Source organism: Scyliorhinus torazame, chromosome 4 (assembly GCF_047496885.1).
Source record: "Scyliorhinus torazame isolate Kashiwa2021f chromosome 4, sScyTor2.1, whole genome shotgun sequence".
NCBI classification, from domain to species: Eukaryota; Metazoa; Chordata; class Chondrichthyes; order Carcharhiniformes; family Scyliorhinidae; genus Scyliorhinus; species Scyliorhinus torazame.
The window spans coordinates 9875507-9889185 of NC_092710.1; the positions used below are offsets into that span (position 1 = coordinate 9875507).

General features: G+C 57.1%; 1 protein-coding gene across 1 annotated transcript in view; it reads left to right on the forward strand.

Annotated features, from left to right (window-relative positions):
- The window catches only part of LOC140410117 (V-type proton ATPase 116 kDa subunit a 2-like), a 109093-nt gene that overhangs the window by 43187 nt on the left and 52227 nt on the right, over positions 1-13679 (forward strand). Inside the window, exons 7-9 of the mRNA XM_072498058.1 lie at positions 2819-2937; positions 9044-9257; positions 11396-11509. Coding sequence (XP_072354159.1) covers positions 2819-2937; positions 9044-9257; positions 11396-11509 — 447 coding nt within the window. The remainder of the gene's footprint in view (positions 1-2818; positions 2938-9043; positions 9258-11395; positions 11510-13679) is intronic.

Here is a 13679-nt window from a genome sequence, read left to right on the forward strand (position 1 = left end):
TAAAGAAACTTTTACTATCATTCCTAATGTTACTGGCTAGCCTACCTTCACATTTGATCCTCTCTTTCCTTATCTCTCTCTTTGTTATCCTCTGTTTGTTTTTGTAGCCTTCCCAATCTTCTGACTTCCCACTACTCTTTGCCACATTATAGGCTTTCTCTTTTGCTTTGATGCATTCCCTAACTTCCCTTGTCAGCCATGGCTGCCTAATCCCCCCTCTGATAACCTGTCTTTTCTTTGGGATGAACCTCTGTACTGTGTCCTCAATTACTACCAGAAACTCCTGCCATTGCTGTTCTACTGTCTTTCCCACTAGGCTCTGCTCCCAGTCGATTTTCGTCAGTTCCTCCCTCATGCCCCTGTAGTAACCTTTATTTAACTGTAACACCTTTACATCTGATTCTACCTTCTTTCTTTCAAATTGGAGATTGAATTCTACCATATTATGATCACTGCCTCCTAAGTGCTCCCTTACTTTAAGATCTTTAATCAAGTCTGGCTCATTACATAACACTAAGTCCAGAATGGCCTGTTTCTTTGAGAAGGTGACTGAACAGGTAGACGAGGGTAGAGCAGTTGATGTGGTGTATATGGATTTCAGCAAAGCGTTTGATAAGGTTCCCCACGGTAGGCTATTGCAAAAAATACGGAGGCTGGGGATTGAGGGTGATTTAGAGATGTGGATCAGAAATTGGCTAGCTGAAAGAAGACAGAGGGTGGTGGTTGATGGGAAATGTTCAGAATGGAGTACAGTCACAAGTGGAGTACCACAAGGATCTGTTCTGGGGCCGTTGCTGTTTGTCATTTTTATCAATGACCTAGAGGAAGGCGCAGAAGGGTGGGTGAGTAAATTTGCAGACGATACTAAAGTCGGTGGTGTTGTCGATAGTGTGGAAGGATGTAGCAGGTTACAGAGGGATATAGATAAGCTGCAGAGCTGGGCTGAGAGGTGGCAAATGGAGTTTAATGTAGAGAAGTGTGAGGTGATTCACTTTGGAAGGAATAACAGGAATGCGGAATATTTGGCTAATGGTAAAGTTCTTGAAAGTGTGGATGAGCAGAGGGATCTAGGTGTCCATGTACATAGATCCCTGAAAGTTGCCACCCAGGTTGATAGGGTTGTGAAGAAGGCCTATGGAGTGTTGGCCTTTATTGGTAGAGGGATTGAGTTCTGGAGTCGGGAGGTCATGTTGCAGCTGTACAGAACTCTGGTCCGGCCGCATTTGGAGTATTGCGTACAGTTCTGGTCACCGCATTATAGGAAGGACGTGGAGGCTTTGGAGCGGGTGCAGAGGAGATTTACCAGGATGTTGCCTGGTATGGAGGGAAAATCTTATGAGGAAAGGCTGACGGACTTGAGGTTGTTTTCGTTGGAGAGAAGAAGGTTAAGAGGAGACTTAATAGAGGCATACAAAATGATCAGGGGGTTGGATAGGGTGGACAGTGAGAGCCTTCTCCCGCGGATGGATATGGCTGGCACGAGGGGACATAACTTTAAACTGAGGGGTAATAGATATAGGACAGAGGTCAGAGGTAGGTTCTTTACGCAAAGAGTAGTGAGGCCGTGGAATGCCCTACCTGCTACAGTAGTGAACTCGCCAACATTGAGGGCATTTAAAAGTTTATTGGATAAACATATGGATGATAATGGCATAGTGTAGGTTAGATGGCTTTTGTTTCGGTGCAACATCGTGGGCCGAAGGGCCTGTACTGCGCTGTATTGTTCTATGTTCTATGTTCTATGTTCCCTCGTGGGCTCCATCACAAGCTGTTCCAAAAAGCCCTCCTGTAAACATTCAATGAATTCCCTTTCCTTGGGTCCACTGGCAGCATTATTTACCCAGTCCACCTGCATATTGAAGTCCCCCATGATCACTGTGACCTTGCCTTTCTGACATGCACTTTCTATTTCGTGGTGCATTTTGTGCCCCCGGTCCTGACCACTGTTAGGAGGCCTGTACATAACTCCCATTATGGTGTTTTTGCCTTTGTGGTTCCTCAACTCTACCCACACAGACTCCACATCATCTGACCCTATGTCGTTTAGTGCTATTGATTTAATTTCATTCCTAATTAACAAGGCAACCCCGCCCCCTCTGCCCATCTCTCTGTCTTTTCGATAGGTTGTGAATCCCTGGATGTTTAAATGCCAGTCCTGAATCCCCTGCAACCACGTCTCTGTGATGCCTACCACATCATACCTGCCAGTCACAATCTGGGCCACAAGCTCATCTACCTTGCTCCGTACACTGCGCGCATTAATATAGTGGCTCTGTTCTTTTGTATGAACGGGTGTGGGCCCGTAAACAACCAGGAGAACAATGACAGATTCAAGTCTGGAAAACCCAGGCAACCATTGTTTCAGGGGCGAGGTGGAGCTTAGAGAGAGAGCGGGAAAGAGAGAATGCTGGTTTTGAACAGGGACCGGGAAGGCTTTGCAAATCGGCCGGAAAGGTCATGAAAGGTGACGTCGAGGCAGGCTTCCAAATCGGATTCAGAACGAGTGTCCTGGTGAGAAAATTGTTTCGTACATGTCGTGGAAGGAGAGCTGCATGTTCTGTTCCACTGCTGTTTAATGGCAGCTAGTGTGTTAGGGTTAAGAAACTGCATGTAATCTGTTTTAGTTGAAGTTTAAATATTGTTTTCTTTTCCGTTTTTGAATAATACGCGATCTTCCGGAAGAGATGGCCAGAGAACAGGAGGGCAGGGAATCGGCGACTGCATAAGATCTAACGCAGATGGGCGAGGCCATTCAGCGTCTCGTACGTGATGCACCCCACCATTAAAAACACCCAATCTTTCATTCTCCCCTTCACAGATCTGGCACCTCGCAAACAATCAACTAAACTTCCTCAACTCGTTCAAAATGAAGTTGTCGGTGATCCTGGGGATTATCCACATGTGCTTTGGCGTGTCGCTCAGCGTGTTCAACTACATGTGAGTGTCCATCAGACAAGGGTGGCACTGTCAGAGGGTCAGTACTGAGGGAGTGCCGCACTGTCAGAGGGTCAGTACTGAGGGAGTGCTGCACTGTCAGAGGGTCAGTACTGAAGGAGTGCTACACTGTCAGAGGGTCAGTACTGAGGGAGTGCCGCACTGTCAGAGGGTCAGTACTGAGGGAGTGCCGCACTGTCAGAAGGTCAGTACTGAGGGAGTGCTGCACTGTCAGAGGGTCAGTACTGAAGGAGTGCTACACTGTCAGAGGGTCAGTACTGAGGGAGTGCTGCACTGTCAGAGGGTCAGTACTGAGGGAGTGCCACACTGTCAGATTGTCAGTACTGAGGGAGTGCCGCACTGTCAGAGGGTCAGGACTGAGGGAGCTCCGCACTGTCAGAGGGTCAGTACTGAGGGAGTGCTGCACTGTCAGAGGGTCAGTACTGAGGGAGTGCCGCACTGTCAGAGGGTCAGTTCTGAGGGAGTGCCGCACTGTCAGAGGGTCAGTGCTGAGGGAGTGCAGCACTGTCAGAGGCTCAGTACCGAGGGAGTGCCGCACTGTCAGAGGGTCAGTACTGAGGGAGTGCCGCACTGTCAGAGGGTCTGTACTGAGGGAGTGCTGCACTGTCAGAGGGTCAGTACTGAGGGAGTGCCGCACTGTCAGAGGGTCTGTACTGAGGGAGTGCCGCACTGTCAGAGGGTCAGTACTGAGGGAGTGCCGCACTGTCAGAGGGTCAGTACTGAGGGAGTGCCGCACTGTCAGAGGGTCAGTACTGAGGGAGTGCCGCACTGTCAGAGGGTCAGTACTGAGGGAGCACCGCACTGTCAGAGGGTCAGTACTGAGGGAGTGCTGCACTGTCAGAGGGTCAGTACTGAGGGAGTGCCGCACTGTCAGAGGGTCAGTACTGAGGGAGTGCTGCACTGTCAGATGGTCAGTACTGAGGGAGTGCTGCACTGTCAGAGGGTCAGTACTGAGGGAGTGCCGCACTGTCAGAGGGTCAGTACTGAGGGAGTGCTGCACTGTCAGAGGGTCAGTACTGAGGGAGTGCCGCACTGTCAGTGGGTCAGTACTGAGGGAGCTCCGCACTGTCAGAGGGTCAGTACTGAGGGTGTGCTGCACTGTCAGAGGGTCAGTACTGAGGGAGTGCCGCACTGTCAGAGGGTCAGTACTGAGGGAGTGCCGCACTGTCAGAGGGTCAGTACTGAGGGAGTGCCGCACTGTCAGAGGGTCAGTACTGAGGGAGTGCCGCACTGTCAGAGGGTCAGTACTGAGGGAGTGCCGCACTATCAGAGGGTCAGTACTGAGGGAGTGCCGCACTGTCAGAGGGTCAGTACTGAGGGAGTGCCGCACTGTCAGAGGGACAATACGTAGGGAGTGCTGCACTGTCAGAGGGTCAGTACTGAGGGAGTGCTGCACTGTCAGAGGGTCAGTACAGTGGGAGTGCTGCACTGTTCAAGGGTTAGTACTGAGGGAGTGCCGCACTGTCAGAGGGTCAGTACTGAGGGAGTGCCGCACTGTCAGAGGGTCAGTACTGAGGGAGTGCCGCACTGTCAGAAGTTCAGTACTGAGGGAGTGCCGCACTGTCAGAGGGTCAGTACTGAGGGAGTGCTGCAATGTCAGAAGTTCAGTACTGAGGGAGTGCCGCACTGTCAGAGGGTCAGTACTGAGGGAGCGCTGCACTGTCAGAGGGTCAGTACTGAGGGAGTGCCGCACTGTCAGAGGGTCAGTACTGAGGGCGTGCCGCACTGTCAGAGGGTCAGTACTGAGGGAGTGCTGCACTGTCACAGTGTCAGTACAGAGGGAGTGCTGCACTGTCACAGGGTCAGTACTGAGGGCGTGCCGCACTGTCAGAGGGTCAGTACTGAGGGAGTGCTGCACTGTCAGAGGGTCAGTACTGAGGGAGTGCCGCACTGTCAGAGGGTCAGTACTGAGGGAGTGCTGCACTGTCAGAGGGTCAGTACTGAGGGAGTGCTGCACTGTCAGAGGGTCAGTACTGAGGGAGTGCTGCACTGTCAGAGGGTCAGTACTGAGGGAGTGCTGCACCGTCAGAGGGTCAGTACTGAGGGAGTGCTGCACCGTCAGAGGGTCAGTACTGAGGGAGTGCCGCACTGTCAGAGAGTCAGTACTGAGGGAGTGCCGCACTGTCAGAGGGTCAGTACTGAGGGCGTGCCGCACTGTCAGAGGGTCAGTACTGAGGGAGTGCTGCACTGTCACAGTGTCAGTACAGAGGGAGTGCCGCACTGTCAGAGGGTCAGTACTGAGGGAGTGCTGCACCGTCAGAGGGTCAGTACTGAGGGAGTGCCGCACTGTCAGAGGGTCAGTACTGAGGGAGTGCCGCACTGTCAGAGGGTCAGTACTGAGGGAGTGCTGCACTGTCAGAGGGTCAGTACTGAGGGAGTGCTGCACCGTCAGAGGGTCAGTACTGAGGGAGTGCTGCACCGTCAGAGGGTCAGTACTGAGGGAGTGCCGCACTGTCAGAGGGTCAGTACTGAGGGAGTGCTGCACCGTCAGAGGGTCAGTACTGAGGGTGTGCTGCACCGTCAGAGGGTCAGTACTGAGGGAGTGCTGCACTGTCAGAGGGTCAGTACTGAGGGAGTGCCGCACTGTCAGAGGGTCAGTACTGAGGGTGTGCTGCACTGTCAGAGGGTCAGTACTGAGGGAGTGCTGCACCGTCAGAGGGTCAGTACTGAGGGAGTGCCGCACTGTCAGAGGGTCAGTACTGAGGGAGTGCCACACTGTCAGAGAGTCAGTACTGAGGGAGTGCCGCACTGTCAGAGGGTCAGTACTGAGGGAGTGTCGCACTGTCAGAGGGTCAGTACTGAGGGAGTGTTCACTGTCAGAGGGTCAGTACTGAGGGAGTGCTGCACTGTCAGAGGGTCAGTACTGAGGGAGTGCCGCACTGTCAGAGGGTCAGTACTGAGGGAGTGCCGCACTGTCAGAGGGTCAGTACTGAGGGAGTGCCGCACTGTCAGAGGGTCAGTACTGAGGGAGTGCCGCACTGTCAGAGGGTCAGTACTGAGGGAGTGCCGCACTGTCAGAGGGTCAGTACTGAGGGAGTGCCGCACTGTCAGACGGTCAGTACTGAGGGAGTGCCGCACTGTCAGAGGGTCAGTACTGAGGGAGTGCCGCACTGTCAGAGGGTCAGTACTGAGGGAGTGCCGCACTGTCAGAGGGTCAGTACTGAGGGAGTGCCGCACTGTCAGAGGGTCAGTACTGAGGGAGTGCCGTACTGTCAGAGGGTCAGTACTGAGGGAGTGCCGCACTGTCAGAGGGTCAGTACTGAGGGAGTGCCGCACTGTCAGAGGGTCAGTACTGAGGGAGTGTCGCACTGTCAGAGGGTCAGTACTGAGGGAGTGTTCACTGTCAGAGGGTCAGTACTGAGGGAGTGTCGCACTGTCAGAGGGTCAGTACTGAGGGAGTGCTGCACTGTCAGAGGGTCAGTACTGAGGGAGTGTCGCACTGTCAGAGGGTCAGTACTGAGGGAGTGTCGCACTGTCAGAGGGTCAGTACTGAGGGAGTGTTCACTGTCAGAGGGTCAGTACTGAGGGAGTGCCGCACTGTCAGAGGGTCAGTACTGAGGGAGTGCCACACTGTCAGAGGGTCAGTACTGAGGGAGTGCCGCACTGTCAGAGGGTCAGTACTGAGGGAGTCCTGCACTGTCAGAGGGTCAGTACTGAGGGAGTGCCGCACTGTCAGAGGGTCAGTACTGAGGGAGTGCCGCACTGTCAGAGGGTCAGTACTGAGGGAGTGCCGCACTGTCAGAGGGTCAGTACTGAGGGAGTGCCGCACTGTCAGAGGGTCAGTACTGAGGGAGTGCTGCACTGTCAGAGGGTCAGTACTGAGGGAGTGCCGCACTGTCAGAGGGTCAGTACTGAGGGAGTGCCGTACTGTCAGTGGGTCAGTACTGAGGGAGTGCCGCACTGTCAGAGGGAATTTTATCAACAGGACGCAGTGTGGGATCTTGCTGTGGACAAATTGCTGGCGCCACTCCCCCAGGCGGACATTCCTTCCGGCATTGGGAGACATTTCTGGGAAGGCCTGCGGTGTTGTGTTTCTCTGGAAGTCTGTAATCCTCCTCGATGTGCATCTGACTGAAATCTCTCCTCGGAGCCGTGTTCAATCCGACAAACTGGGAATCCAGTGGAAAGAGTCTGTGAGGCTCGTCTGTCAGAGAAACTCCCCTCACCCCCCAGACCCCCAGACCGTCTGTGTCCCCGAGCTACCCCCCCCATCTCTCAGTCACTCACACTGATCGTCACCAGCCCGTCGAACAGGAGGAGGCCCCATTCGGCCCCTTCTCCAGCCCGTTACACAGGAACAGGAGGAGGCCCCATTCAGCCCCTTCTCCAGCCCGTTACACAGGAACAGGAGGATGCCACATTCAGCCCCTTCTCCAGCCCGTTACACAGGAACAGGAGGAGGCCCCGTTCAGCCCCTTCTCCAGCCTGTTACACAGAAACAGGAGAAGGCCCCATTCAGCCCCTTCTCCAGCCTGTTACACAGGAACAGGAGGAGGGCCCATTCAGCCCCTTCTCCAGCCTGTTACACAGGAACAGGAGGAGGCCCCATTCAGCCCCTTCTCCAGCCTGTTACACAGGAACAGGAGGAGGCCCCATTCAGCCCCTTCTCCAGCCCGTTACACAGGAACAGGAGGAGGCCCCATTCAGCCCCTTCTCCAGCCCGTTACACAGGAACAGGAGGAGGCCCCATTCAGCCCCTTCTCCAGCCCGTCATACAGGAACAGGAGGAGGCCCCATTCGGCCCCTTCTCCAGCCTGTTACACAGGAACAGGAGGCCCCATTCAGCCCCTTCTCCAGCCTGTTACACAGGAACGTGAGGATGCCCCATTCAGCCCCTTCTCCAGCCCGTTACCCAGGAACAGGAGGAGGCCCCATTCAGCCCCTTCTCCAGCCTGTTACACAGGAACAGGAGGAGGCCCCATTCAGCCCCTTCTCCAGCCCGTTACACAGGAACAGGAGGAGGCCCCATTCAGCCCCTTCTCCAGCCTGTTACACAGGAACAGGAGGAGGCCCCATCCAGCCCCTTCTCCAGCCTGTTACACAGGAACAGGAGGAGGCCCCATTCAGCCCCTTCTCCAGCCCGTTACACAGGAACAGGAGGAGGCCCCATTCAGCCCCTTCTCCAGCCCGTTACACAGGAACAGGAGGAGGCCCCATTCAGCCCCTTCTCCAGCCCGTTACACAGGAACAGGAGGAGGCCCCATTCAGCCCCTTCTCCAGCCTGTTACACAGGAACAGGAGGAGGCCCCATTCAGCCCCTTCTCCAGCCTGTTACACAGGAACAGGAGGAGGCCCCATTCAGCCCCTTCTCCAGCCCGTTACACAGGAACAGGAGGAGGCCCCATTCAGCCCCTTCTCCAGCCTGTTACACAGGAACAGGAGGAGGCCCCATTCAGCCCCTTCTCCAGCCTGTTACACAGGAACAGGAGGCCCCATTCAGCCCCTTCTCCAGCCCGTTACAGAGTAACAGGAGGAGGCCCCATTCAGCCCCTTCTCCAGCCTGTTACACAGGAACAGGAGGAGGCCCCATTCAGCCCCTTCTCCAGCCTGTTACACGGAACAGGAGGAGGCCCCGTTCAGCCCCTTCTCCAGCCTGTTACACAGGAACAGGAGGAGGCCCCATTCAGCCCCTTCTCCAGCCTGTTACACAGGAACAGGAGGAGGCCCCATTCAGCCCCTTCTCCAGCCTGTTACACAGGAACAGGAGGAGGCCCCATTCAGCCCCTTCTCCAGCCTGTTACACAGGAACAGGAGGAGGCCCCATTCAGCCCCTTCTCCAGCCTGTTACACAGGAACAGGAGGAGGCCCCATTCAGCCCCTTCTCCAGCCTGTTACACAGGAACAGGAGGAGGCCCCATTCAGCCCCTTCTCCAGCCCGTTACACAGGAACAGGAGGAGGCCCCATTCAGCCCCTTCTCCAGCCTGTTACCCAGGAACAGGAGGAGGACCCATTCAGCCCCTTCTCCAGCCTGTTACACGGAACAGGAGGAGGCCCCGTTCAGCCCAGTCTCGAGTGCGGTTTGAATAGGGCCTGCACTATGGCTGGCCCTCGATGTTGAAGTGTGTGTTTATTGTGTCTGAATTACAGGCATTTTAAGAAGCCCTGGTTTGTGCTACTGGTCTTCCTGCCCGAACTGCTCTTCATGCTGTCTCTGTTTGGCTACCTGGTCTTCCTCATCGTCTACAAGTGGATTGTTTACTCAGCGGATACCTCTCGACAGGCCCCGAGCATCCTTATCCACTTCATAGACATGTTCCTGTTCACAAACAGCGCTTCCAATGCAGACCTATACCACCATCAGGTCAGTGTGGGTCAGTGGGCACAGGGGGTGATGGGGTCAGTGTGGGTCAGTGGGCACTGGGGGTGATGGGGGTCAGTGGGCACTGGGGGTGATGGGGGTCAGTGTGGGTCAGTGGGCACAGGGGGCGATGGGGGTCAGTTGGCACTGGGGGTGATGTGGGTCAGTGTGGGTCAGTGGGCACTGGGGGTGATGGGGGTCAGTGTGGGTCAGTGGGCACTGGGGGTGATGGGGGTCAGTGTGGGTCAGTGGGCACAGGGGGTGATGTGGGTCAGTGGGCACAGGGGGTGATGGGGGTCAGTGTGGGTCAGTGGGCACTGGGGGTGATGGGGGTCAGTGTGGGTCAGTGGGCACAGGGGGTGATGGGGGTCAGTGTGGGTCAGTGGGCACTGGGGGTGATGGAGGTCAGTGTGGGTCAGTGGGCACAGGGGGTGATGGGGGTCAGTGTGGGTCAGTGGACACTGGGGGTGATATGGGTCAGTGGGCACAGGGGGCGATGGGGGTCAGTGGGCACTGGGGGTAATGGGGGTCAGTGGGCACAGGGGGTGATGGGGGTCAGTGGGCACTGGGGGTGATGAGGGTCAGTGTGGGTCAGTGGACACTGGGGGTGATGGGGGTCAGTGGACACTGGGGGTGATGGGGGTCAGTGGGCACTGGGGGTGATGGGGGTCAGTGGACACTGGAGGTGATGGGGTCAGTGTGGGTCAGAGGGCACAGGGGGTTATGGGGGTCAGTGTGGGTCAGTGTGCACTGGGGGTGATGGGGGCAGTGTGGGTCAGTGGGCACAGTGGGTGATGGGGGTCAGTGTGGGTCAGTGGGCACAGGGGGTGATGGGGGTCAGTGTGGGTCAGTGGGCACAGGGGGTGATTGGGGTCAGTGGGCACAGGGGGTGATTGGGGTCAGTGGGCACAGTGGGTGATGGGGGTCAGTGTGGGTCAGTGGGCACAGGGGGTGATGGGGGTCAGTGTGGGTCAGTGGGCACAGGGGGTGATGGGGGTCAGTGGGCACAGGGGGTGATTGGGGTCAGTGGGCACAGGGGCGATGGGGGTCAGTGAGGGTCAGTGGGCATGGGGTGATTGGGGTCAGTGGGCACAGTGGGTGATTGGGGTCAGTGGGCACAGGGGCGATGGGGGTCAGTGAGGGTCAGTGGGCACAGGGGGTGATTGGGGTCAGTGGGCACAGGGGGTGATTAGGGTCAGTGGGCACAGGGGTGATGGGGGTCAGTGTGGGTCAGTGGGCACGGGGTGATTGGGGTCAGTGGGCACGGGGTGATGGGGGTCAGTGTGGGTCAGTGGGCACAGGGGGTGATGTGATGGGGGTCAGTGGGCACAGGTGTGATGGGGTCAGTGTGGGTCAGTGGGCACAGGGGGTGATGGGGGTCAGTGGGCACAGGTGTGATGGGGTCAGTGGGCACGGGGTGATGGGGGTCAGTGGGCACAGGGTGATGGGGTCAGTGGGCACGGGGTGATGGGGGTCAATGTGGGTCAGTGGGCACAGTGGGTGATGGGGGTCAGTGGGCACAGGGGGTGATGGGGGTCAGTGGGCACAGAGGGTGATGGGGTCAGTGGGCACGGGGTGATGGGGGTCAATGTGGGTCAGTGGGCACAGTGGGTGATGGGGGTCAGTGGGCACAGGGGGTGATGGGGGTCAATGTGGGTCAGTGGGCACAGTGGGTGATGGGGTCAGTGGGCACGGGGTGATGGGGGTCAGTGGGCACAGGGGGTGATGAGGGTCAGTGGGCACAGGGGGTGATGGGGGTCAGTGTGGGTCAGTGGGCACAGTGGGTGATGGGGGTCAGTGGGCACAGTGGGTGATGGGGGTCAGTGGGCACAGGGGGTGATGGGGTCAGTGGGCACAGGGGGTGATGGGGGTCAGTGGGCACAGGGGGTGATGGGGTCAGTGGGCACAGGGGGTGATGGGGTCAGTGGGCACAGGGGGTGATGGGGGTCAGTGTGGGTCAGGGGCACAGGGGGTGATGGGGGTCAGTGTGGGTCAGTGGGCACAGTGGGTGATGGGGGTCAGTGTGGGTCAGAGGGCACAGGAGGTGATGGGGCTCAGTGTGGGTCAGAGGGCACAGTTGAGGATGAAGATGGTGAATCTATCTTTCCTGCCCTTTAACCTTGTTCCTTTTCCGGTCACAGGGGACGGTTCAGATTGTTCTCGTGGTCATCGCTCTCTTGTCGGTCCCTGTACTGCTGTTCGGGAAACCCCTTTACATCTGTTACCAGCACAGGACCACGAGCCGGACTCGCAGGGTACGTACGAAATATCACTGCAGCACTCCCTCAGCACTGACCCTCTGACAGTGCAGCACTCCCTCCGCACTGACCCTCTGACAGTGCGGCACTCCCTCAGTACTGACCCTCTGACAGTGCGGCACTCCCTCAGTACTGACCCACTGACAGTGCGGCACTCCCTCAGTACTGACCCTCTGGCAGTGCAGCGCTCCCTCAGTACTGACCCTCTGACAGTGCGGCACTCCCTCAGGACTGACCCCCTGACAGTGCGGCACTCCCTCAGTACTGACCCTCTGACAGTGCGGCACTCCCTCAGTACTGACCCTCTGACAGTGCAGCACTCCCTCAGTACTGACCCTCTGACAGTGCAGCACTCCCTCAGTACTGACCCTCTGACAGTGCGGCACTCCCTCAGTACTGACCCTCTGACAGTGCAGCACTCCCTCAGTACTGACCCTCTGACAGTGCGGCACTCCCTCAGTACTGACCCTCTGACAGTGCGGCACTCCCTCAGTACTGACCCTCTGACAGTGCGGCACTCCCACAGTACTGACCCTCTGACATTGCAGCACTCCCTCAGTACTGACTGTCTGACAGTGCGGCACTCCCTCAGTACTGACCCTCTGACAGTGCGGTACTCCCTCAATACTGACCCTCTGACAGTGCGGCACTCCCACAGTACTGACCCTCTGACAGTGCAGCACTCCCTCAGTACTGACCCTCTGACAGTGCGGCACTCCCTCAGTACTGACCCTCTGACAGTGCGGCACTCCCTCAGTACTGACCCTCTGACAGTGCAGCAGTCCCTCAGTACTGACCCTCTGACAGTGCGGCACTCCCTCAGTACTGACCCTCTGACAGTGCGGCACTCCCTCAGTATTAACCCTCTGACAGTGCGGCACTCCCTCAGTATTGACCCTCTGACAGTGCGGCACTCCCTCAGTACTGACCCTCTGACAGTGCGGCACCCCCTCAGTACTGACCCTCTGACAGTGCAGCACTCCCTCAGTACTGACCCTCTGACAGTGCGGCACACCCTCAGTACCGACCCTCTGACAGTGCTGCACTCCCTCAGTACTGACCCTCTGACTGTGCAGCACCCCCTCAGTACTGACCCTCTGACAGTGCAGCACTCCCTCAGTACTGACCCTCTGACAGTGCGGCACACCCTCAGTACCGACCCTCTGACAGTGCGGCACTCCCTCAGTACTGACCCTCTGACAGTGCGACACTCCCTCAGTACTGACTCTCTGACAGTGCAGCACTCCCTCAGTACTGACCCTCTGACAGTGCAGCGCTCCCTCAGTACTGACCCTCTGACAGTGCAGCACTCCCTCAGTACTGACCCTCTGACAGTGCGGCACTCCCTCATTACTGACCCTCTGACAGTGCAGCGCTCCCTCAGCACTGACCCTCTGACAGTGCAGCGCTCCCTCAGTACTGACCCTCTGACAGTGCAGCACTCCCTCAGTACTGACCCTCTGACAGTGCGGAACTCCCTCAGTACTGACCCTCTGACAGTGCGGCACTCCCTCAGTACTGACCCTCTGACAGTGCGGAACTCCCTCAGTACTGACCCTCTGACAGTGCAGCACTCCCTCAGTACTGACCCTCTGACAGTGCGACACTCCCTCAGTACTGACTCTCTGACAGTGCAACACTCCCTCAGTACTGACCCTCTGACAGTGCGGCACTCCCTCAGTACTGACCCTCTGACAGTGCGGCACTCCCTCAGTACTGACCCTCTGACAGTGCAGCACTCCCTCAGTACTGACCCTCTGACAGTGCGGCACTCCCTCAGTACTGACCCTCTGACAGTGCGGCACTCCCTCAGTACTGACCACCTGACAGTGCGACACTCCCTCAGTACTAACCCTCTGACAGTGCATCTCTCCCTCAGTACTGACCCTCTGACAGTGCAGCGCTCCCTCAGTACTGACCCTCTGACAGTGCATCTCTCCCTCAGTACTGACCCTCTGACAGTGCAGCGCTCCCTCAGTACTGACCCTCTGACAGTGCGGCACTCCCTCAGTACTGACCCTCTGACAGTGCGGCACTCCCTCAGTACTGCCCCTCTGACAGTGCGGCACTCCCTCAGTACTGACCCTCTGACAGTGCGGCACTCCCTCAGTACTGACCCTCTGACAGTGCATCTCTCCCTCAGTACTGACCCTCTGACAGTGCATCT